At 33.7% G+C, this 27,121-nt stretch overlaps 1 protein-coding gene across 3 annotated transcripts in view; it reads left to right on the forward strand.

Moving 5' to 3' along the window:
• The window catches only part of ERCC6L2 (ERCC excision repair 6 like 2), a gene marked incomplete at its 3' end in the record, with an annotated part of 140,984 nt that overhangs the window by 43,124 nt on the left and 70,739 nt on the right, over window positions 1-27,121 (forward strand). For all 3 annotated transcript variants that reach the window (XM_082843160.1, XM_082843161.1, XM_082843162.1), the window contains exons 4-11: window positions 875-1,068; window positions 7,927-8,088; window positions 8,489-8,696; window positions 14,437-14,577; window positions 15,588-15,701; window positions 16,563-16,682; window positions 23,073-23,144; window positions 24,074-24,219. In XM_082843160.1, the coding sequence (XP_082699286.1) occupies window positions 875-1,068; window positions 7,927-8,088; window positions 8,489-8,696; window positions 14,437-14,577; window positions 15,588-15,701; window positions 16,563-16,682; window positions 23,073-23,144; window positions 24,074-24,219 (1,157 nt within the window). The remainder of the gene's footprint in view (window positions 1-874; window positions 1,069-7,926; window positions 8,089-8,488; window positions 8,697-14,436; window positions 14,578-15,587; window positions 15,702-16,562; window positions 16,683-23,072; window positions 23,145-24,073; window positions 24,220-27,121) is intronic.

Consider the following 27,121-nt stretch of genomic DNA (forward strand, 5'->3'; position numbering starts at 1 on the left):
GATCATTTCTATAAAGAAAGTAAAGTAATGGGGGCTAGCTAGAGAGAGATGTAGGTTTAAGAAGGAACTTTTTTGTTTGTTAGGTTTGTTTTTTAACGCTGAGAAATATATATTAGAATGTGTTTGCTTGGGGTTGTATGCGGTCCATTGAAAAGCAAAATGTAATCATGTTGGGCAGATTGGGAACAGTTTCTTCATCATTGACTTCAGGTTGACAGGAAGTGATTGGAGCCACTATATAAGTTCAGGGTTTGTCTTTAGAAAAGAACATGGACAGTTCACCCATGGTAATAGATGGGAGAGCAGAATATATAGAAGTAATTATAGGTAGGTTATTGATCTAGTGATAAGAGAAGAGGTTTTCTTCTAATTGCTTCAATTTTCCATTGAATTTTCCAGGTTATCAACTGGTAGTATCTGAGAGAGGGGGAGAGGAAATGGACTAGGAAAGTGAAAAGGAAAGAGAGCTCTGGAAGACCATACATTTCAATAAAAAACCTGGCCTGCTTTGCATATTTCTATTACCCACATGGCCCTTGAAGTTATTACTGGGATCCTGATTATACTCTCTTTTTTTTTGTTTTGGAGAATTATTTTTTTCTTATCTCTCAACTCCTTTGGGGGGGAAAATAAAAAATAGCTGCTCCTTTGGACAAGGTTGGGTATCTATTTTTTTCCTAATAAGGTGCTAAGTAAACAGTATTTTTTGATGGACTTCTAAGTCCAGATATATTCAATTTCTCAGTTGTATTTATACTTATTAACTACCGTGTCAAAAATCAAGGAATAGGACTATTGATATTCTGGATTTAACTTTGGGGTTCTTTTTCATTTAAAAAATTATATCATTAAATTTTTTTTCTTCTTTTTACAGATGTTCTTAATAGTTGCTCCTCTTTCTGTCCTCTACAACTGGAGGGATGAACTGGACACCTGGGGATATTTCAGAGTCACTATTTTACATGGTAACAAAAAAGACAGTGAACTGACTCGTGTGAAACAGAGGAAATGTGAAATTGCTCTAACAACATATGAAACACTGCGCTTATGTCTGGATGAACTTAACAGGTAATCGAAATAATGGGAATGATTGCATTAGTATTCTGTTTATGTCAATTTTATTTATCCCTTTATATTGTGATTTTTTTAAAGCTCTAAATATTCTTTAGCATGATTTAACTTTATTTCAGGATTATTGAAATAGACAGTTTATAATAATTAACTTATTTTCTAAGAAGAAAATCCTGAGTCAGATTTTATACAGTTCCTTATTTAATTTCCTCTGTTACCTATCCAAACAATGCATTTTAATGCATAGGACTTGTCCTAAATCTCATGTGCAACCTTTTATGTGTATGATACCTCTGGACTAAAACAGTGATTTTCATGAATTATTTTAATTATGGGAGTCTGTTGTGAATATAGAGTGGCAAAAAATGCATATACATATTGAGAACCATTATTCCAGGACTATAAGTACCCAAAAGAAATGAACTGTATCTTAAGATTTTAGACAGGTATTTATAAAGGCAATTATAAAGTCATGTGAATGCTATAATATGAAACAGGGGATGTTACAGGAGCACATGAGGAGCCTGACTGCTGCAGAGTGAGGAGAGTAGTCAGGGAGCTTCCCAGAGAAGATGACCTATGAGCTGAGTGAGAATTGAAGGATAGGTAAGAATAGGAAAGAGCAGGAAAATAATCCAGGAAGAGGGAACAAACAACATTTGCAGAGAGGACTTCCCTAGTGGCGCAGTGGTTAAGAATCTGCCTGCCAATGCAGGGGACATGGGTTCGATCCCCAGTCCAGGAAGATCCCACATACCGCGGAGCAACTAAACCCGTGCGCCACAACTACTGAGCCTGTGCTCTAGAGCCCACAAGCCACAACTGCTGAGCCTACATGCCACAGCTACTGAAGTCAGTGTGCCTAGAGCCCGTGCTGCGCAACAAAGAAGCCACCGCAATGAGAAGCCCACGCACCGCAACCAAGAGTAGCTCCCGCTTGCTGCAACTAGAGAAAGCCCACATGCAGCAACAAAGACCCAACACAGCCAAAAATAAATAAATAAATTTATCCCTTATAAACAAAATTATAGAGGCCTTCAGGCAACAAAGATCACAGCACTTTTTAATAAATGAAAACAGTTCTGATGCTTTCTGCATGTAATGACTGTAGCCTAGAGTGTAAGAAGGAAGTGGCCAGAAGACAACACCAGTGTGGTAAGCAAGGAACAGATCATAAAGAATACTGAAAGCCTCTTAGAGGATTTTGGTCTTTATCCTTAGAGCAGCAGAGTGTCCCTGAAGTGTTTTCAGGCGATTACTATTATGATAAAAATGATTATATTTACATTTTATAAGTAACGAAGCTGCTCTGTGCAGAGTAGAGCCGAACTGAATGGAGAAAGACTAGTTAGGAGGCTTGTTATGAGCTAAATTGTCTCCCCTCCAAATTCATGTGTTCAAGTCCCAACTCCAAGAACCTCAGAATGTAACTTAAGGTAATTAAATTAAAATGAAGCCATTATGGTGGGGCTTAATCTGGGAGTCCAATTTGACTGGTTGTCCTTAGAAGAAGAGAAGGAGATACGAGGAACTCATGTACACAGAGAGCAGCAATCTGTAAGGAGAGAGACCTCAGAAGAAACCAAACTTGCCAACACTTTGATCTTGGAATTTGAGCCTCCAGAACTGTTGTGTCTGGCATCTTTTGCTCATCATCATGTTTTTGAGATTCAGCTATGTTATTGAATGTATCAGTGATCATTCTTTTTTAATGCTGAATTGTATTGTATTTTATGAATATATCACATTTTGTTATCCATTCATTTGAGGATAGATATTTGGGTTTTCCAGTTTTTGGTTACTGTAAGTAAAAATTTAAGTAATATTTATGTATAAGCCTTCTTTTGACATATATTTTGATTTCTCTTCTGTAAATTCCTAGGAGTGGGATTTCTGGGTTATATGGTAAGTATAGGTTTAACTTTAGAAGAAACTGATAAGCCATTTTCCAGAGAGGTTGTACTATTCTACTCCAACTAGCAACCTATTAAATTTCGTTTGTTTCATATTCTCACCAATATTTGGTATTGTCAGTGTTTTTGTTTTTAGCATGTATAGTGGTATCCCATTGCAGTGTAATTTGCATTTTTCTGATCTGTGTACACTTGAAAAAAGTGTTTTTTCTACCGTGGTTGGATGTGATGTTCTATAAATATCAGTAAAGTCAGTTTGGTTAGGTGTTGTTCAAGTATTCTCTATCTTTACTGATTTTCTTTCTAATTGGCTTACAATTTCTGAGAGAGGAATGTTGAAATTTTCAATTATAATTATGGATTTGTTTATTTCTCCTTTCAGTTCTGTCAATTTTCAGTTCATATATTTTGAAGCTCTGTAATTAGGTACACACACATTGATGATTAGGGTTTTTTCCTTATAAATTGATCCTTTTATCTTTAAAAATGTTCCTTTTCATATCTAATAATCTTGAAGTTTTATCTGGTATTAATATAGACAATACAGATTTCTTATGTTTACTGTATGTTTATCATTTTCCAACTTTTGTTTTTATCTGTTCCTTATATTTAAGGTGAGTGTCTTGTGGTTAGCATATAGCTGGGTCTTGCATTTTTATCCTTTTTGATAATCCCTGCCTTTTATTTGGAGTGTTTAGTCCATTTATATTTAATGTAATTATTTTGTAAAGTTGGATTTAGAGCTACCATTTTTTGTAAGCTCTAGGATTTTATTTTACAAGCTCATAAGTTTGCCTGTTACTATTTCCTGGATGCTGTCAGAAGACAGGAACAATCTGAGGCATGAAGTTAAGTAACGTACCCAAGCCTACAACAACTAAGTCAGTCGTGGACATGAGATTTAAACCTTGACTTTGGGCTTTTATGCAATGTATTATGTAAGAGATATTCTATAGTTAGATAAATGTAATAAATTCATTTATCATAGCAACAGTCATTTTAATTTTTGTTTAACCGCTCCTTTAGACTGTGAGGTCTTTGATATAGAATAATTTCTGTATTTCAGTGCTTATTACACTTCTAGCATATAATAGTATCAAGTGGTTATTTTCTGTGATTGTTATAAATATTAAATAAGAATTCTAACATTTCTGTGGAAAATTAGAAAAATCAAATGTTACAGTTTTTGTTGTATTTAGTTTTCCTTTATTTGTTTGAATGGCTTTATTTTTAACAATATTCAATATAATTTATATTCAATCTGAATAAATATTAAGTAATTTTTGTGAGAATGCTCCATATGATAGACCAGGATTAAACATTTATCATAGATAATCCACAGAGTAGATAAACACTCTATGAGTGAGCTGTATCTCTTCGTTATTACTGTTATGTTTTACTTCATTTTTATTTTTATCAAAGTTATATATGCATATTATTTAAAGAGCCAAATATGAACACAGTTCACTCCTGTCTGCCACCCCCATTAGCTGTTCTTCAGAGACAGTCACCTTCAACTCTTTAACTTATCTTCCTAGTTTTTACTTCCATATCTCAAAGAACATGTTTATGCTGCAACTTAAAAATTATCCTTTAAGTTTTTAACATCACTTGTTGATTTCCTCTTAAGGAAAAATGAAGATCTTGCTGTATTTTGCCCTTCTTTTGCTTACTTTACAGTGTCCTGGCTGGCTATTTTGTGGGATAACGAATAATATATAGGAGCTCCAACAACTTCTTAAACAGACTGTTGAACATTTACCTAACTCCAATTTCCAGAAGCATCTGGTGCTACCATTTAAGAAAGAGCTCAATAATATGAATCAGATTGTTTCTTGGCTTTCTTTACTACTGGCATGGGATACTCCTTCCTCTGTTTTTATAAGTTGTCTTGTTCATCTTCTTCCCTGCTTTTAAAATTTTGTGATTGTTTTCTCCTCTTTTCCTTTGTTCTTGATCTCTTATCCTTTTTCAACTTTATATTAAGAAAATGATCAAACCTTTAGAAAAACTGAAGTAATAGTACATGAACATCTATATACTCAACACCTGTAGTCACCAGTTGTGTGTGTGTGTGTGTGTATATATGTTGGCAAGATATAAGGTAATGTGTGTGTGTTGACTATTAAGTCTGTTTAGTCTCTTCTAATCTAGAACATTCCCTCAACTTTATTTTTTTATTATAAGACATTTTGAGGGGACCAGGCCAGTTGTGTTTTAGGATGTCTCACATTAGATTTGTCTGATTGCTTTCTCAAGGAGTTATGTATTCCTCTAACATATGTAGTTTTGTAAGCTGATTTTGTTCTAAAGACTTAATTAGCTTCAGGTCAGACATTTTTGACAAGAATACTTCATAAATGATGCTGTGGACTTCATATTACATTATTTCAGGAGATATTAATGTCAAGTTGTTCTACTATTAATGTTGCGAAGTTTGTCCCATAGGCTAAGGAGGTGATCATCAGATCTCTCCATTGTAAAGATATGTTTCTCCCTTTACAATTAGAAGTACTCTGTGGGTTACGCTTTGCTACCATTTGAATATCCTGGTCCCTCAATCCTTTTACTTAGTGGTATTAGCATACAGAAATTATTCTTGCCTGAATCAGTTATTTTATTGGGTTTTGCAAAATAATATTTTCCTAAGTTTATCATTTCTTCTACACTTATTAACAGCATTCTCCTATAATTAGAAATTAACTATAATTTCAACCGGCAAAGCAAGGTGAGTGATGCTTGATTCTTTTGCTTAATTTCCAATTTTCAGACTAACAAATTGGTACAATGGTCATTCGCAATGATAGCAAAGTTTCTCTCCCACTCCCCAACCCCTGTTTTTTGAGTGACACTATGGACTCATAGATTATTGAGGTACAATTGACATGCCATAGAATGTACCCATTTTAAGCATAGGATGGTTTTTAGTAAATTTATAAAGTTGTGCATTTATCACCACACTCCAGTTTAAGAACATTTCCATCACCTCAAAAAGTTTTTTGTTTTCAGTCAATCTCTGGTCCCATCTCGTTCCAGGCAACTACTAATCTGCTTTCTGTCTCTAGATTTGCCTTTTCTGGAAATTTCATATAAATTTCATACAATATGTAGTCTTTTGTGTCTGGCTTCTTTCACTTAATATGTTTTTGGGGGTTCATCATGTATGATGTTTCAGTAGTTATTCCTTTTTATTGCTAAACAGTACTATTTTGTGTGTGTGTGTGTGTGTATATATATATATATATATATATATATATATATATATATCTCATTTTGTTTGTCCAGTGAATGGACGTTTAGATTGTTTCTACTTTTGGGCTATTACCAATAATGCTGCTCTGAACATTTACGTACAAGCCTTTGTGTGAATGTAAATTTTCATTTCTCTTGCATAGATACTTAGGAATGGAATTGCTGGGTGGTATGAGGAAATTTAACTTTTTAAGAAACAGCCATACTGTTTTAGAAAAATAGCTGTACTTTCCCAAAAGCAGTGTATGAGGTTTACAGTTTCTCTTGCCAGTACTTAATATTGTCAGTCTTTTTTTGATTGACAGTCAAATAGGTTTTTGGTAGTATCTCTTGGGTTTTTTTTGCATTTTTCTAATGATGACTTTTTTTTTTTTTTTTTTTTTTGCTGTACGCGGACCTCTCACTGTTGTGGCCTCTCCCGTTGCGGAGCACAGGCTCCGGACGCACAGGCTCAGCGGTCATGGCTCACGGGCCCAGCCGCTCTGCGGCATGTGGGATCTTCCCAGACCAGGCATGAACCTGTGTCCCCTGCATCGGCAGGCAGACTCTCAACCACTGGGCCACCAGGGAGTCCAATGATAACTTTTTTATGTGCTTATTTTCCCTTTGTATATCTTCTTTGGTGAAATGTCTATTAAAATCTTCTACCCATCTTTTTAATTGGATTGTCTTAACTTCAACTGTGTTGTAGTAGTTCTTTATATAATTCTGTATACAAGTTCTTTATCAGGTTATGATTTGCAAATATTTTCTCCCAGTCTGTAGCATGTCTTTTCATTTTCTTAATTGTGTGTTTGGAAGAGCAAAAGTTTTTAACTTTGATGAGGTCCAACTTATCAAAATTTTTTATTGACCATGCTTTTGGTGTCATATCTAAGAAATTCTTCCCTAACCCAAAGTCACAAGATTTCTTCCTACATTTTATAAATTTTATAGTTTTAGCTTTATATTTAGGTCTGTGATCTATTTTTAGTTAGTTTTTGTATATAGTGTGAGGTAAAGGTCTAAAGTAAATTTTTTCATACAACTCCTGGGTTTTTATTTATTCAATGTTTTATACTATCCTATGGTCATGCTTAAATTTTCTAATTAGTCTGGCTCCTGTGTCCTTTGGACATGCCCCCATTTGTCTTTGAATACATCTGTGCTTTCTCACTCTCCAGTATTTCCCCTGCTGCACACCTGAAATCAACTGTTTCATCATGGGAATCTGCTTCCTTTTAGTGGATTGACCACTATGGTTGTTCATTGCTACTGGGGTAACAATCAATTCTAAACCTTTTTAGCAGACAGAGCTATGTAGTACAACTTTTAAAAATCATGAGTTTATATTGATATTTTTTCATTCGTAATTAACATGGTAAGTTTTGCTTCTTTTGTATTTATTTCTCTGTTTTATTACTTTTAGAAGATTCCTTTTTTGTCATTTTAGTCATGTTTAAATGAGTTATTTCATTTCATTGTTACTAAACAAAATCTCTATTTCTTTTTATCTTCCTACACATTTAATTTTCATGGGTTCTCCAAAGCTGTGATCATTTAAATAAGGAGGTGAGAATTCCGTGGAATCAACAAAGAGTAGAGGAAAAAAACTGCAAAACTTCGGTAGAGAAAGCTGCACTCTAAAAATTATATAGACTAAGAAAGGGAAGTTTTTTCAACCTTTCCTCCCTTTTTCCTCACTTTATAGTTTGGAATGGTCAGCTGTCATTGTAGATGAAGCTCATAGAATCAAGAATCCAAAGGCTAGAGTAACAGAAATTATGAAAGCTTTAAAATGTAATGTCCGAATTGGCCTCACTGGAACCATTCTTCAGAACAACATGAAAGAACTGTGGTGTGTTATGGACTGGTGAGTAAAAACACTTTTTATTTTTTGGAAAATTATTTAATACTTCCTTAACTTAATGTTACCGTGTTTCCTAATTATTTGTTTCTGAAAAAAAATTATCTGTTTACAGAAGTGTTTGATCCCAAACATAGTATTCAGAGTATAGTGTCCCATGAAAGCCTATCTTTATTATTCTTGGTCCCTGAAGTAAATATCTGAACTAATTTACCAGTTCCATCATCTTCTTATAATTGTTCACTAAAATTGTCATAAAGACCATTCTGCTTTCTTGCCTTTTGTTATTGTTATCATTAATAAACAAGTGACTTAGTATATTTCTTAAAAGCAAAAAGAAGTTAGTGATTTCCTATTTAGATAGTTTAATAAAGCCTTAACATTTTTTCTTATTGCCTTTATAAAGGGCTGTGCCAGGACTTTTAGGTAGCATGATCCACTTCAAGAAGCAGTTTTCTGACCAAGTAGAACATGGTCAGAGACACACAGCAACAAAAAGAGAACTAGCTACTGGCCGAAAGGCCATGCAAAGGCTTGCAAAAAAGATGTCTGGATGGTTTCTCAGGCGTACCAAGACTCTAATCAAGGATCAGTTGCCTAAGAAGGAAGACCGGGTGAGAACAGCTTTTGTGTATATTATGAATTTCTTGTCGTGTTTCATTTTTTCTAAAAATATTCCTTTTGAAGAGAAAACCTATCTCCTGTGGTATTTTATGAATATAGATTTTTGCCTTTTACTCAGTATGAAAAAAAGTTATATGCAGAATTTCATAAAATATTAATTGAGCCCAGTCATCTTCCTCACTAACTTTACTAACATTTTATCTAACAGGTTTACTGTTAATATACATTAAACTCATTTCTCTTATTTTAGAACAAGAAGGTTTTGATATAATTCTTCCTCAATGAAGGAAGAACTTCTTTCCGTAATGTGTTTTCTGTTCATATTTTGTCCTTCCTATACTGTGTACCATCTACAACCCAGTATACTCTTTGGTAATTTAATTCTAACTACAGGCCAAAGTTGTTAAAAGCTTTTTTTATATAGGTACATTTCTTGTAGAATGCAATGTACAGTTACACAACTAACCTAATTTCAAGAAATTGTAGGAAAATTACAATTAAATTCTGTTAATTGTACAAGAAAATTTGAGGTGTTAACCTTAAGAAAATTTTTATAAAATATAGTGGTCTTTTATAGTTTTTAATCTTGTGGTTCTTCTAGCTCAGGCAATGGAATAAAGTTTCTAAAAATTACTGTGAATTAAATCTAATTAATATTGTCCTCAATAGGGGCAGTCCTATCAAATACCCTAATCTTAGGATATCCTGTTGATTATTATTTTTAAAAATAGATTTGAAAGGAAAATATGATCTTGATATGCAAGTTGGGGAAGCTGATACAACATTTGACTTTTTGATCTAAAGCATATATTATCATTCAATTGGAATACTTCATGAACCCCACTTTTTTTTTAACATATTGAAGTATAATTGCTTTACAGTGTTGTGTTAGTTTCTGCTGTATAACAAAGTGAATTAGCTGTATACATACGTATATCCCCATATCCCCTCCGTCTTGCATCTCCCTCCCACCCTCCTATCCCACCCCTCTAGGTGGTCCCAAAGCACCAAGCTGATCTCCCTGTGCTATGCAGCTGCTTCCCACTAGCTATATATTTTATATTTCGTAGTGTATATATGTCAATGTTACTCTCTCACTTCATCCCAACCTACCCTTCCCCCTCCCCGGGTCCTCAAGTCCTTCTTTACGTCTGTGTCTTTATTCCTGTCCTGCCCCTAGTATCATCAGAAACATATTTTTTTTGAGATTCCATATATATGTATTAGTATATGGTATTTGTTTTTGTCTTTCTGACTTCACACTGTATGACAGACTCTAGGTCCATCTACATCACTACAAATAACTCAATTTCATTTCTTTTTATGGCTGAGTAATATTCCATTGTATATATGTGCCACATCTTCTTTATCCATTCATCTGTCAATGGACACTTAGGTTGCTTCCATGTCCTGACTATTATAAATAGTGCTGCAGTGAACATTGTGGTACATGACTCATTTTGAATTATGGTTTTCTCAGGGTATATGCCTGGTAGTGGGATTGCTGGGTCATACGGTAGTTCTATTTTTAGTTTTTTAAGGAACCTCCATACTGTTCTCCATAATGGCTGTATCAATTTACATTCCCACCAACACTGCAAGAGGGTTCCCTTTTCTCCACACCCTCTCCAGCATTTATTGTTTGTAGATTTTTTGATGATGGCCATTCTGACTGGTGTAAGGTGATACCTCGTTGAAGTTTTGATTTGCATTTCTCTAATGATTAGTAATGTTGAGCATCTTTTCATGTGTTTTTTGGCAATCTGTATATCTTCTTTGGAGAAATGTCTATTTAGGTCTTCTGCCCATTTTTGGATTGGGTTGTTTGTTTTTTTTGATATTGAGCTGCATGAACTGCTTGTGTATTTTGGAGATGAATCCTTTGTCAGTTGCTTTGTTTGCAAGTATTTTCTCCTATTCTGAGGGTTGTCTTTTCATCTTTTTTACGGTTTCCTTTGCTGTGCAAAAGCTTTTAAGTTTCATTAGGTCCCATTTGTTTATTTTTTGAACCCCACTTTTTAAATGTTTTGTGTAATTTTAGTTATATATCTAGTAGGAACAATAAATTTTAAGTATATGAAGAAAGAGTTGTGCACAGAGTTTTAGAACTTGGTCTCTGAAATCAAATACCATAGGCTTCAATCCTGGCTCCCCTACTTACTAGTTTTATCACCTTGAGCAATTTGTTAAATCTCTCAAAACTTGATTTCTTTATCTTTTTTTTTTTTTTACGGTACGCGGCCTCTCACTGCTATGGCCTCTCCCGTTGCGGAGCACAGGCTCCAGATGCTCAGGCTCAACAGCCATGGCTCACGGGCCCAGCAGCTCCGCGGCATGTGGGATCTTCCCGGACCGGGGCACAAACCCGTGTCCTCTGCATTGGCAGGCGGACTCTCAACCACTGCGCCACCAGGGAAGCCTTGATTTCTTTATCTTTTAAATGGGAATGATGACAATGGTGCTTGCCTCACATGGTTGCTCTGAAATATGTGATATGTAAGCAGTGTTCAGTGAATATTACTACATGTTTAGTAACAACTCAACAGTAAAATACTTTGGAATATATTTAACCAAAGAGGTGAAAGACACATATGCTGAAAACTATGAGACATTGATAAAAGAAACTGAAGAAGACACAAGTAAATTGAAAGATTCCATATTCATAGATTTGAAGAATTAATATTAAAATGTCCACACTACCCAAAGCAATCTACAGATTCAATACACTCCCTATCAGAATTCCAATGACATCTTTCACAGAAATAGAGAAAAACAATCCTAAAATTTGTATGAAATCACAAAAGACCCCAAATTGCCAAATAAATCCTAAGAAAGAAGAACAAAGCTGGAGGCATCACATTTCCTGATTTTAAACTATATTACAAAGCTACAGTAATCAAAACAGTATGGTGCTGGCATAAAAACAGATACATAGACCAGTGGAATAGAATACAGAGCCCAGAAATAAACCCATGTGTAAACAGTCCACCAATATTTTAGAAGGGAGACAGTACTGAATGGAGAAAAAAAGACAGTCTTTTTGATAAATGGTGCTGGGAAAATTGGGTATTCACATGCAAAAGAATGAAATTGGACTCCTGTCTTACACCACTCATAATAATTAACTCAAAATGGATTAAAGATTTAAATGTAAGACCTGAAACTATAAAATTCGTAGAAGAAAACATAGGGGAAAACCTCCTTGACATTGGTCTTGCAATGATTTTTTTAAATTAATTAATTTTTGGCTGTGTTGGGTTTTCGTTGCTGTGCACAGGCTTTCATGGCTCGCAGGTTCTAGAGCACAGGCTCGGTAGTTGTGGTGCACGTGCTTAGTTGCTCCGCGGCATGTGGGATCTTCCCAGACCAGGGCTTGAACCTGTGTCCCCTGCATTGGCAGGCGGATTCTTAACCACTGTGCCACCAGGGAAGTCCTTGGTAATGATTTTTTGGATATGACATCAAAAGCACAGCAACAAAAACAAAAACTAACAAGTGAGATTACATCAAACTAAAAAGCTTCTGTACAACAAAAGAAACAATCAACAGAATGAAGAAGCAGCCTATTGAATGGGACAAAATATTTGCAAACCATATATTTGATAAGGGACTCATTTAGAATATATGAAATCTCATACAACTCAATAGCAAAAAACCAAACGATCCAATTAAAAAATGGGCAGAGGACCTAATAAACAGACTTTTTTCCAAAGAAGACACACAGATGGCCAACAGACCCATGAAAAGATGCTCTATATCACTAATCATCAGGGAAATGCAAATCAAAACCACAATTAGATATCAGTGTACACCTGTCAGAATGACTGTTATCAAAAAGGCAAGAGGTAGCAAGTGTTGTGATGATGTGAAGAAAAGGGAACCCCAGTGCACTGTTTGTGGGAATGTAAATTGGTATAACCACTATGGAAAATGGTATGGAGATTCATCAAAAAATTAAAAATAGAATTACCAGCAATCCCACTTCCAGGTATACAGTCGGTCCTCTGCATCTGCAGGTTCCACATCTGCAGATACAGAGGACCAAGTATACTACACTATTTTATATAAGGGGTTTGAGCATACACAGATTTTGTTAAACATAGGGGAGGTGGGTCCTGGAACCGATCCCCCGCAGATATTGAGGGATGATCGTGTACCTGAAGGAAATGAAATTACTCTTGAAGAGATACCTGAACTCCTATGTTTATTGCAGCATTATTCACAATAGCTAAGATGTGGAAACAACCTTACTGTCTGTTGACAGATGAATGAATAAAGAAAATATGTATGTATATAGAATGGAATATTATTCAGCCATAAAAAAGAAGGAAATCTGTCATTTGTGACAACATGGAGGGCATTATGCTAACTGAAATAAATCAGAAAGACAAATACTGTATGATCTCACTTATATGTGGAGTTTAAAAAAAAAAAAAGCTACATTTACAGAAACAGAGAGTAGAATGGTGTTTGCCAGAGGCTCAGGTTTAGGGAAAATGAGGAAATGCTGGTCAAAAGGTACAAAGTTCCAGTTATAAGATGAATAGTTCTGGGGATCTGATGTACAGCATAGTGACTGTAGTTAGCAATACTGTGTATACTTGAAAGTTGATAAGAGAATAGATCTTCAATGTTCTCACCACACATACAAAAAGTAATTATGTGAAGTGATGAATGTGTTAACTAACCTTATTGCTGTGGTAATCATTTTGCAATAAATACACATATCAAATCATAGTGTTGTAAACTGTAAACTTACACAATGTTGTATGTCAAATATATCTTAGTAAACCTGGAGGAAAATAATAACTCAGAATTTCCCTCTGTACCTTAATCGTTGACCCCATCTTCAATATTCTCATATGCACCATGCATCTTTTTTTTGCAGTAATATTCTATTGTAGTGATACACACATATAAATATTTTAAAATAGGTGGCTTTTCCCCTATTCACATTCCTCAAAGTCCTGATATGGATATATTTAGTTTTATGACCTTGGTTACATACAGCTATATATAGAAGAATTTTACCAATTTCCAGTACTACCAGAAATATAAGGCAAACTGTATCCACTATAACTTTGTGGCATTGTTTTCTTATATTTTTTTCTTTTCTTGAATTTGGGCACAAAGTAGCAACTTCTACAAGTTTTGCTTTTATGTGTATTTACTTAATTCTTATCTTTACTAATCTTGGGAATTTATAGCAAGATATCAAATGCAAATGCTTTATCCTGTTTTCAGTAATAGGAAGTTTTTAATTTTTTTCTAAATTTTCAAGTAATTCAGTAAGTATTATCCATACCATTGTTCTAAAAATCTTCCCTTTTTCCTTTTCTAGTTTTTTTATTTGACCTAAACTTTAATCACTTATTTGCATGATGGGCTAATAATATAGACCCCTGAAAAGACCCACAATAATATGTTGAGAAATTTATAAGGAAATTACATACTTTTTTCATATTTTTATTTTTTTAATTAAAGAACAAACTATGAGATTTATTTGGAAAGTAAGTTATAATTTGTATACTTTAGGGTAGGGTTGTAGCATAGAATATGGGAGAATTAGGAGAAATTTTCTTATATTCTCCTATGTATAATGATGTATCCAGAAAAAATATAAATTTATGAGCAGTTTTCACTATTACAGTCTATGAAACCTGATGTGCATTGTGATTATTATTGCTATGAAAAAGATACTAATAGTTACCTTGTATTTTATCTTGGCAGATGGTTTATTGTTCTCTGACAGATTTTCAGAAAGCCGTCTATCAAACAGTATTAGAAACAGAAGATGTGTCTTTGATACTTCAATCTTCTAAGCCTTGTACCTGCAGCAGTGGCCGAAAAAGGAGAAATTGTTGTTATAAGGTAAGCATTTACGTATGATATCTTTACTATCTTGCTTTTGATTACAGAGTACTGTATTCTAATAGTATCAAAGTAAGTAGCAGATAAAATAACTTTTCCTCACATGGTTCTTTAGTTTTAGTAGCTGTAATTTAAGAAAAGGGAATAATTTTGCAAAAGATTTTACAATATCAAATAGTAATCACAGCAAAATACAATATTCAGTATCTTTTCAAAAAACTAGTTTTTAAAAGTAGCTCCAATTTTATATCTTCCCTTTCAACTGTTACTGGGAAGTATCCTGCTTTAATCTTGAAATTTCATTTCATTTCCAGTAAATTTCTCATTATCAATGGATAATACTTCCTCTTTGATAGCAGGCTTAAAATATTCTGATCTGAGAGTGAATGTTAATTTAAAAGAAACTGTATCAGTACAGTAAAGTATTTTATTTTTATTTGGAAACAAATATTCATTTATGCTTTTTAAAAAAAATCTATGTATTTCCTGCCTTTTTTTCACCTTGCTACTTTATTATCAACTCATATCCACATGCATAGAGGGACCATAAGTAAATATTTATCTAGATTGGTATTTATTCCATATCTCATTTATTTTGCTGACTTTAACCACTTCACATTTTTGTAATAGCACAGTTTCCTAGAAAACTGGAATGGGTGAGCGGAGAGAGTAAAGGCTTCTATGTAACACCATCACCACACTATAGAGTTTTATGACCAGGAACCTCTTATGGCAGCATTTCTATCACTGTGTATACTTCCTGGAATGAGGACTTTCTCCCCTCTTTTATTAAAAACATCATTGTGTATGTTTCACCAAAACTACGATTCCACATTAGTGATTAATGGATATTTTGTATATCAGTGGACCATTATTTTCTCAGAGCGTATTGTACCAATAGTAACCGGATAATAAGTATTATTGTAAGTGGCATATTTTGTGATGTAAGTAGTTACATAGCCATGTTAGTCCCTTGCTTATTTTTATTTTCTGTACTTTTCTGGTTACAGACCAATTCACATGGCGAAACAGTGAAAACCTTGTATTTCAGTTACCTTGCAGTCCTTCAGAAGGTAGCTAACCATGTTGCATTACTGCAGGCTGCTAGCACCTCCAAACAACAGGTTTGGGTTGGCTTTTTAAATTTCTTTGTGATGCTATTTGGTATAAGTATTCTATATTTGGTATAAAATTTCTTAGCCAAATACCCTTAAGTTATTTTTGTATGAAATTTAAGAGGTAACTGACTTGCTTGTTTTTTTAATTTAGGTGTCAAAGAAGTATATGCACTTAAAATTTTAATCAAAGTGAGAAAAGTTAACCTTAAATTAAAATAACTTTTTTATGCCTCTGATAATATTGATATATTTATTTTCCTAACATCTTTTGATATAATTACTAATTAAAGATATTTGATGAGTCAGTCCTAATTCCACTAATAATGTGTCTAATTACATTTATCTTATCTACTGGATTAAAATGAGGATTTATAATAATCTGTATATTAAATATTAGGAGTGCGTCCCAAACTAGCAAAAAGCAGTAATTTCAAAATTTAGGCATACATGCAGTCGTTTACTTTAGTCATTTCAATTGTGTCTTATTCTAAAGCACAATGTAAATAAAACAGATCTTTTTAAAACTTTTTTATATAATGATTTTACATTTTCTTTTTGTGTGATAGGCTTGAGGCTGTTCAAATGTAATTTTAAAAGACTGCTCTTTGGGAAGTATTCAGTTTCTTATTTTGGAAATCTTTAAAAAAAGTTAACAGCAAAATTAATAGCTATATCACTATCTCAGAACTCATCAAAGCCATATATGATTAACATATCACTTTAAGGTTTTCTGAATTAGAAAAGGTAAAATCTTCAACCTAGGAAGGAATATATATTCCTTCTAAATAGATTTTTTCTTAAATGATTTCAATTTATACAGGTTTAAATTGTGTTGAGATTTCTTTTCTCCTACCTTTTCCTCTTAAGGAAACACTTATCAAGAAGATATGTGATCAGGTATTTTCTAGATTCCCAGATTTTGTGCAGAAAAGCAAAGATGCAGCCTTTGAAACACTTTCTGACCCAAAATACAGTGGAAAAATGAAGGTAAGTATTCTTCTTTCAGTTTGCATACACGCAAGGATGATATACAATATATTTATCAAATGGTATGACAGGGACACCAATTTATCAGAACAGATGCCCAATCATTCAGAAGAGATAGTGACCAAAGGCAACTGGTATAATTGTATCAGCTCACTACGAACCCTGCGTATGATAGATTTCTCAGTTAGTAGTAGTTATATCAAGTGTACTTCAAACTTTCCTTATTGATGTATTGGATTCATGCCCTGTTAAAAATGTATGCTGTCACCACATATATAATATCTTGTCTTCAAATGTTTAAGAAAGTAATCTACCAGAAATAAAAATGTTAATGCCAAATAAGAGGATGAGGATAGCCAGTAGTTCCAAATTTGAGAAAGGAACTAACTACTTGAAGAGTTCAAGGTGGACAGGGCCTCTATGTCTAGACCGAATTTTCTGGCTCTGGTTTTTACTTGCCGACCTAGATTGTAAGGTTGCTAAATCTCATTTGTGGCAAGTGGACATTTGCTGTATACCAGAAAACTGACCCTTTGGTGCTGCTCTTGATGGTGTATTACTGAGGGAGGGGTGTGAAAAGTAAGGCTAGGTTCTCCAAACATATCCAGGCCTTTGGGCATTTCCTGTGACAGCTGTGTGAAATACAGCTTCAAGCCACCTTGCAATAGAATTTGTTTGTTTAACCCTTTAATAACTATCAAGAAACTTTATTTATGGATTCAGATTTTTACGAAACAATTCCCAATTATTACGTTTTAATTAAGAAAAAATAAATTATTTCTTTTGGCAAAAAATAAAAAGGAAGTAATTTAAAATAGTCAGGTTTTTTTCCCCTTAAAATGCACGTATTCTTAAAACATAATGTACATAAGCACACAATAGTTTAGTTTGCTTGGTCGTCTAAATTCAATGAAATAAAATAAAAGCTAGGAAGAGTACCTTAAAAACTTGTGTATTTTTTTTACTGAGATGTAATTGACATCTGACATTGTATTAGTTTTAAGTGTATAATATAATGATTCAATATATATATGTATATATTGAGAAATGACTGCCCCATTAAGTTTAGTTAACATTCATCACAATACATATTTACAATGTTTTTTCTTGGGCTGAGGACTTTTAATATTAGCCACTTTCAGGTATCAATGTGGTATTGTTAACTATAGTTACCATATTGTACGTTACATCCCCAAGAACTTATTTGTCTTATAACTGGAAATTTGCACCTTTTGACCACCTTCACCCATTTTACCCATTCCCCACCCCCTGCTTCTGACTACCACTAATCTGTTCTCTGTACCTATGAAGGTTTTTTCTTTTTAGATTCCACTAAGTAGGATCATACTGTAATTGTCTTTCTCTCTCTGACTTATTTCACCTAGCACAGTGCCCTCAAGGTCTAACCATGTTGCCCCCATTTTACCCACTCCCCACCCCCTGCTTCTGACTACCACTAATCGGTTCTCTGTACGTATGAAGGTTTTTTCTTTCTAGATTCCACTAAGTAGGATCATACTGTAATTGTCTTTCTCTCTCTGACTTATTTCACCTAGCACAGTGCCCTCAAGGTCTAACCATGTTGCCACAATGGCAGGATTTCCTTCTTTTTCATGGCTGAATAATATTCCTTGTGTATTTTACACACACACACACACACACACACACACACACATATATGTATCACCTTTTCTTTATCCATTCAGTTGTCAATGGGCATTTATATTGTTTCCATAGTTTGTCTATTGTAAATAATACTACAGTGAATCTGGGGAGGTGCAGATATCTTTTCAAGATTGGTTTCATTCTTTTGCACATGGCTGTCCAGTTTTCCTAGCACTATTTATTGAAGAGAGCCTTTCCCCATTGTATATTCTTGTCTCCTTTGTTGTAAATTAAATGACCATATATGCACAGTTTATTTCTGGGCTCTCTATTTTGTTCCATTGATCTATGTGTCTGTTTTATGCCAATATCATACTGTTTTGATTATTTTGGCTTTATGATATAGTTTGAAATCAGAAAGTGTGGTGCTTCCACCTTTGTTCATCTTTCTCAGGATTGCTTTGGCTTTTTGGAGTTTTTTGTGGTTTCATACAAATTTTAGGATTGTTTTTTTCTACTTCTGTGAAAATCATCATTGGAATTTTGATAAGGATTGCACTGAATCTATAGATTGCTTTGGGTAGTATGAACATTTTAACAATATTTTTCCAATCCATGAGCATGGAATATCTTTCCATTAATTTGTATCTTATTCAGTTTCTTTCATCAGTGTCTTATAGTTTTCAGTGCACAGATCTTTCACCTCCGTAGTTAAATTCATTACTAGTTATTTTACTCTTTTTGATGTAAATGTAAATGGGATTCTAATTCCACTTTCTGATAGTTCTTTATTAATCTACAAAAATGCAACTGAGTTTTGTATATTGATTTTGTATCTTGCAACTTTACTGAATTTATATATTCTGACTTTTTTTGGTGGAGTCTTTAAGGTTTTCTGTATATAATCTCATATCACCTGCAAATAGTGACAGTTTTACTTTTCCTTTCTGATTTGGATGCCTTTTCTCTTCTTGCATAATTGCTCTGGCTAGGACTTCCAGTACAATAAAAGTGGCAAGAGTGAACATCCTTGTTTTGTTCCTAATCTTTGAGGAAAAGCTTTCAGTTTTTCATCATTAAGTATGATATTAGTGTGGGCTTATCATATATAACCTTTATTATGTTGAGGTATGTTCCCTCTATGCTCACTTCGTAAAAATTGTGTATTTTTAAAATAAATAAGTTTGTGTTAGGGAGAACGTCCTATGATTTATTATCACAGCAAATAATTCAAATCTAACAATATTTCCTAACAATAATATTTTTGTCATCCATATTGACTTTTATTTAATTATTTTTAAATTGAGAAATGTAAAAAGCCCAGTTAGTTTAGAACTGAGCACTTATAAGCCTATAATTTAAGCCAATAGAATATTTCCAGAAATCATGGCCTTCTCTGAAAACTTCATTATTCATGGCTATTTATTTAAATTTTATTCATTGTGATTCTTCACTAAAAATTTACCACTCTTGAAATTAAATGGAATTTTATTACTCTGTACTTTATATTCTTATATATCCATTAACTATATGATTTAAAACATACTGTTAGAGTTACTTATTTAGGAATAACAGTGTTTGATTAAGATAGTTATTACATTTATTTTTATTATGATTTTTAGAAGGGAATTATTGCCAGAGCCTGGGTGTGTGTCTATATGAGAAGGAAGCCTGTACTTGTTTTGTGGGAGAACACCAATAAAACAGAGACTGATGGTAGTAAGCTAGGGATATGTTTTCAAGACTGTGTTTCATCATTTGATTAGCAACATCATCTCATGATCTAGTAATACAAAACTTACAGGCTTATAATGGAATTATTTCCTGTGGGGTTAAGAACTCCAAATTGCATGTACTTCTTGAATTCAGGTGATAAGCGATCCTAGATCTGCTTCTTTTATTATAGGTTAGCTGGCAACTGCAGTTTATTTGTGGACATAATACCTACTGTACCCATCATAGCCTCAAAGCTATACTCATGAACTCCAGCTCTTTCTCTTAAGTGCCAAGGTCGTTTTTGACCTCAACTACTATTCAAGGGGATGGGCACAAAGTTGCACTCATTCCCCTGATGAGAATCCTCATTTTCCCTTTAATTCCCTTGCGAAATGCCACAGAGTCTTATTGTGGAGGGTGGAAACAAGAGTAGGAAACCCAGTTTAGTGCTGTTGGAATCATACAAGGGTCATGTTCATCTCTAGGCCTGACCAATTTGAGAAAAATTAGATCTAAGATTCATTAGCTGTGAACATCCTCAAATTTAGGATTCCCTTACAGGTGGATTTTCTTGTTCTGTGGAGGACAACTGAGTGACAAAACATTGGGTCTGTATTATTAAGACTCCAACTATAGTGACCACACTGTTATTTCTGAAGTTTTTAGCTTATAGTTATTCATTTAACTAGTAAGGTTTTTGGGGTTTTTTTTTTTTTTTAACTAGCCTAATAAAGACCTTCAGTTCAAAAACATTCACTTTCCTTATTACTGTTTTTTGCTTTTACTATAAAATGTTCAAGAATACCTGAAATTGTAATAGGTATGATACCCTCAAACAATCAGAGTGGATTTCTGTGCATCATATCCTTGTCTTAAAATGTTAATGTCTGTAAGAGAATGATAAGACAAGCCACAAACTGGTAGGAATTTATTTGCAAAACAATAAGGGACTGGTATCTAAAATATACAAGGAACTCTTAAAACTCAACAATAAGAAAATAAACAATCCAATTTAAAATACAGAAAAGATCTGAACAGATATTTCACCAGAGAAGATATACAGATGGCAAATAAGCATATGAAAAAATTCCCAACATCATATGTCATTAGGGAATTACGAATTAAAACGAGATATCACTAGACACCTATGGCTAAATTCAAAACACTGACAACACTCAATAGGAACTCTTATTGCTGGTGAGAATGCAGAGTGGTACAGCCACTTTGGAAGACAGTTTGGCAGTTTCTTACAAAGCTAAACATATTCTTACCACACGATCCACTAATCATGCTCCTTGGTATTTACCCAAATTAGTTTAAAACTTATGTCTGCGTAAGAGCCTGTACACAGATGGTTATGGCAACTTCGTTTGTAATTGCCCAAACTTGGAAGCAACCAGGATGTCCTTCAATAGGTGGTTGGATAAACAAACTGTGGTACCTCCAGGCAATGGAAAATTATTCAACAATAGAAAGAAACAGGATATCAAGCGACAAAAAGACACAGAGGCACCTTGAATGCATATTGCTAAGTGAAAGAGCCAGTCATACATACTGTATGATTCCAACTGTATGACATTCTGGAAAAGGCAAAACTATAGAGAAACAAAAAAATCAGTGGTTGCAAGCGATTTACAGGGAGGGAAGAATAGATGGAGAATAGGGAATTTTTAGGACAGTGAAACTATTCTGTATAATAATATAGTCATGGATGCATGTCACTATATATTTGTCAGGACCCATAGAACTGTACAACACAAGTGAACCCTAATGTAAACTATGAACTTTAATAATAATTTATCAGTATTTATTCATCAGCCAAATATATCACCCTAATGCAGTATGTTAATAAGGGAAACTGTTCAGGGAAGAGACCGAAGTGGGGGGAGGGAGGGAGGGAATCTGTGGGCGTTCTCTGTATACTCAGTTCTTCTGTAAATCTAAAATTGCTCTAAAATATATTAATTTTAAAATGTTAATGAATTATGTGAAATTCAAATGCACATGCTTTATTCAGTTATTTTATTAAAAAATAAAGCTAATACAATTAAAATTTACTTTATATGTTCTCCAAGTATCAAAATAATGTTTACCTGATCTGTGACATTTTTATTTACCATTTGCTTGGTTGTCTGAGTAGCTTTTTTTTTTTTTTTTAACTCCACAGCTTTTTTTTTTTTTTTGAGAGATTGTTGCGTAGAGGTCAGAGTTAGCACAATGTCTTTTCTTGCTCAACTATTAAGAATTTTATGTTGAGTATAAATTTTTTTATTTAAAAGTTTAAATGTTTATCATTTAATAAATAAAATTAGTTGTTTATTGTATAGTTCAGTAAAACCTTATACTTAGTACAGAAAATTCCTTTTCTTTCCTTTGTGGTTTGCTTTTCCGCAGTGTTCTGGAGCTGTCATTGCCAGAGTGGAAATGCCTTTTTAAAAATAACAGTACTACTCTCATACACAGGTTTTGGATTATTTGTTTCCTTCCTAAAAGCGCTGCATATGGGGGCAAATTATTGGCATTTTGAGGTCAAAATCAAATCTGGAATTCAGGGCTTACTGTAAATAGAGAAACAGGGGAGAAAATGAGAAGAGGTGTATATCTGATTATTCTGAGAAAATAAATATCAGAACTTTTAGAACCTAGGTGAAATTAAACACATTTTATTATATCTATCTAGAGAAAACTTAAATACTTCCTAAAAGGAATGCTGCTCTGTAATTTAGTTTCTGAACATATTGTAGGTATAAATAAAGTGTATTTTGGAAATTAAATTAATCCATTTAAATGCATCCCATAATCTAAAATGCTTCCTTTTTATTAAAACCAGATGAGATGAAATAAAAGTCTTTGAGAACTTTACCTCATTATTAACAATATGATGATGAATTTCATGTAATATCTAATACTTTATTTCTCTAACTTGGAAAATATGAAGGGAATTATAAAAGATAACTGAGATTATATTGTATAAAAGTAATTTTTAAGAAAATTTCAAGTGATGTTTATATGTATATAGTATACTTTTTGTTGAAACTGGTTCACTGATGTTCTCTGGTTTCCTTCCAGGTCCTTCAGCAGCTTTTAAACCATTGTAGGCAAAACAAAGATAAAGTTCTTCTTTTCTCCTTTTCCACCAAGGTGAGTTTTGTCTGAAGCATATTCTTGATTGGCTCAACCCTAATTCCTGAGGCATAAAGTCTAAGAGATAAAACAGCATCCAGCCACATTTACTATTTTTTTTTTTAATTTTATTCATTTATTTATTTATTTATGGCTGTGTTGGCTCTTCATTTCTGTGCGAGGGCTTTCTCTAGCTGCGGCAAGTGGGGGCCACTCTTCATCACGGTGCGCAGGCCTCTCACTATCGCGACCTCTCTTGTTGCGGAGCATAGGCTCCAGATGCGCAGGCTCAGTAATTGTGGCTCACGGGGCTAGTTGCTCCGCGGCATGTGGGATCTTCCCAGACCAGGGCTCGAACCCGTGTCCCCTGCATTGGCAGGCAGATTCTCAACCACTGCGCCACCAGGGAAGCCCCACATTTACTATTTTATGTATCTTCTGTAGGAAATGGTAATGAGGTAAGAAATTTTAAAAGAGATACTAAAATTTCAATTATATCAGAGTTGCTTACTGTCAAATAGCAAACTCAAAGATAGATTTCTAATTCTCTGTTGATGTTTTTGTTAATAATTAAAGTGTTCTTTAAGACATTTAAGAAATTTTAGAATGTGGAAAATAGCAAAAATAATGTAATACATTTACATAAATGAGTTAGCCAATACTTTTCTTTTTATTCCGTTTTAGTTTAAAAAACTAAAAATTGATTTTTTTCCCCTGAAAGATTGATTTTTTCTTTTTTTAAAACAAAGGTTGCTGAACACTAAAGTCAGTTTCAGTATAATGGGAAGATATATGTGAGTCAGAAATTAGAAAAATATTTGTTGCTCTTGTAATTATAAGAAATTGTGACCAGCAATATTAATACTTAGTAAAGCTCATCTCTATAACGGTATGAAACTTATTAAACCATGAATTTGTCTTTGCACGTCTCTGTATCTTTCCTTTAGTTGCTCGATGTGCTGCAGCAATACTGTATGGCATCTGGGCTTGATTACCGACGACTTGATGGAAATACAAAATCAGAGGAAAGAATCAAGATTGTGAAAGAGTTCAACAGTACACAAGATGTTAACATTTGCCTTGTCTCCACAATGTAAGAAAATAAAATTTGATAACTTGATTTTTATCTAATTGCTTTTAAGATTTAAGGTAATCTTTAAACTATTACTGGATTTTCAGTGGTTATGCTTGTATTACTTTGTTTCATTTAGCTTTAAGAAGAAGCAACAAAAATGCTGTTAATTTTGACTGAAATAACAATATCTTGAGTTTTATGTAAACTTTTCTCTCAGTTCCCTTATCACTGAATTCTCTTTATATGTCTGGCTTTATTTTTTTTTTATTTTTATTTTTTGCGGTACGCGGGCCTCTCACTGTTGTGGCATCTCCCGTTGCAGAATACAGGCTCCGGATGCACAGGCTCAGTGGCCATGGCTTACGGGCCTAGCCGCTCTGCGGCATGCGGGATCCTCCTGGACTGGGGCACGAACCCGTGTCCCCTGCCGATGCAGACGGACTCTCAACCACTGTGCCACCAGGAAAGCCCTGGCTTTATTTTTTTAAAATCCAAAAAATGGATGTTTCCTCAGAAATTTTCTGTACTGTTTTGACTCATGTCTTGTGGTTAGAGCAATCAGACTTAATTGCATAATCAAGTTATTAATCAAATAGCTGAGAATGATAGGTAGTAGTGGTTTTCGAACTGTGATCAAGGAGCTCTTGAGAACCCACAGTGCTTAGTGGGCCAGGAGTTTCCCTCCTCTGTCTATACCTGGTCTCAAGCAGAGCAGCTCAACATTTATAGGTTTTATAAAAGTTAAATCAGTTCTAACACTTATTTATGAATCTCTCAATAAACTTTTTAAGAAATACACTCACTTTAGAGAAAGATTTGATATAAACACCTAAGATTAATCCCTTTTGGGGGGTAACAAATCTGTAACTTTCAACATCTAATGTAATAAGTATTTTATAGATGTGCTTGCACTATCTTTCAAAAAGAATTTCAAAGGACTTTTATTTATTTATTTATTTATTTTAAATTGAAGTATAGTTGACTTACAGTGTCATTTGTATTAGTTTCAAGTGTACAGCACAATGATTCAGTTATATATATACATATATATGTGTGTGTGTGTGTGTATATATATATATATATATATATATATATATATATATATATATATATTCTTTTTCAGATTCTTTTCCCTTATAGGTTATTACAAAATACTGAGTATAGTTCCCTGTGCTATAGAGTAGATCCCTGTTGGTTATGTGTCTTATCTCTAGTAGTGTATATATGTTAATCCCATCGTCCATCGTCTTAATATATCCCTCCCCTCCCTTTCTCTGTGAGTCTCTTTCTGTTTTGGAAAGTTCATTTGTATCTTTTTTGTTTGTTTGTTTTAGATTCCACATGTAAGTGATATCATATGATATTTATCTTTCTCTGTCTGGCTTACTTCACTTAGTATGATAATGTCAAGGTCCATCCATGTTGCTGCAAGTGGCAGTATTTCATTCTTTTTTATCGCTGAGTAATATTCCATTGTGTGTGTATATTATATATATATATATATATATATATATATATATATATACCACATCTTTATCCATTCATCTGTTGATGGACAGTTAAGCTGCTTCCATTTCTTGGTTATTGTAAATAGTGCTGCAATTAACACTGGGGTGCATGTATCTTTTCAAATTATAGTTTTCTCTGGATATATGCCCAGGAGTGAGATTGCAGGATCATATGGTCGCTCTATTTTAGTTTCTTAAGGAACCTCCATACTGTTTTCCATAGTGGCTGTACCAATTTACATTCCCACCAACGGTGTAGGAGGGTTTCCTTTTTTCCATGCCCTCTCCAGCATTTATTATTTGTAGACTTTTTGATGATGGCCATTCTGACTGGAGTGAGGTGATACTTCATTGTAGTTTTGATTTGCATTTCTCTAGTAATTAGTGATGTTGAGCATTTTTTTCATGTGACTGTTGGCCATCTGTATGTCCTCTTTGGAGAAATGTCTGTATAGATCTTCTGCCCATTTTTTGATTGGGTTGTTTTTTGATATTGAAGCTGTATAAGCTGTTTGTATATTTTAGAAAGTAATCTCAGGGGACTTTCAAAATAAACATATAAAATACAAAAAATGGAAAACTAAATCAAAATAAAAATTACTTTGGGAACTCTCTGGCAGTCCAGTGGTTAAGACTTGGCACTTTCATTGTCATGGTCTGGGTTCAATCCCTGGTCAGGGAACTAAGGTCCCACAAGCTGCACGGCATGGTCAAAAAAAAAAGAAAAGAAGAAAAAAGAAAAAACAATTACTTAAAATGAGGAATCAAGTGTTATATATGATGAGTGAGCTACTTAACTGTTGAGCACTAAAGTTCTTGAATTCTTGCAACTAAGGCCCAAGCAGAGAAGCTCTAGATTTCCATTTTCCTGTGAATGAATTCAAGAAGTAATTTCGCACATAAGTCCTTAAATACAAAGTATTAAATGACATAGAATCCTGTCTTGAGCTAAGTTTTATAAGACACACATAAGCATTCTTATTTTTTGAATAATGTTTTTTTAAAGTAATATCTGCAAATCAATCAATATGATATACCACATTAACACATTGAAGAATAAAAATCATATGGTCATCTCAATAGATGAAGAAAAAGAGTTTGACAAAATTCAACATCCATTTACCATAAAAACTCTCAGCAAAGTGGGTATACAGGGAACATACATCAACATGATAAAGGCCATATATGAAAAACCCACAGCTAATAATATACTCAATGGTAAAAAGCTGAAAACTTTTCCTATAAGGTCAGGAACAAAAGAAGGATGCCCAGTTCTCACCAATTCTATTTAACATGGTACAGTGATTCCTAGCCACAGTAATCAGATAAGAAAGATTAAAAGGCATACAAATTGGAACAGAAGAAGCAAAATTGTCAGTATTTGCAGATGTCATGATTCTACATATAGAAAA

Source organism: Leucopleurus acutus (assembly GCF_964270905.1).
Source record: "Leucopleurus acutus genome assembly, chromosome: 7".
Taxonomy (NCBI): Eukaryota; Metazoa; Chordata; class Mammalia; order Artiodactyla; family Delphinidae; genus Leucopleurus; species Leucopleurus acutus.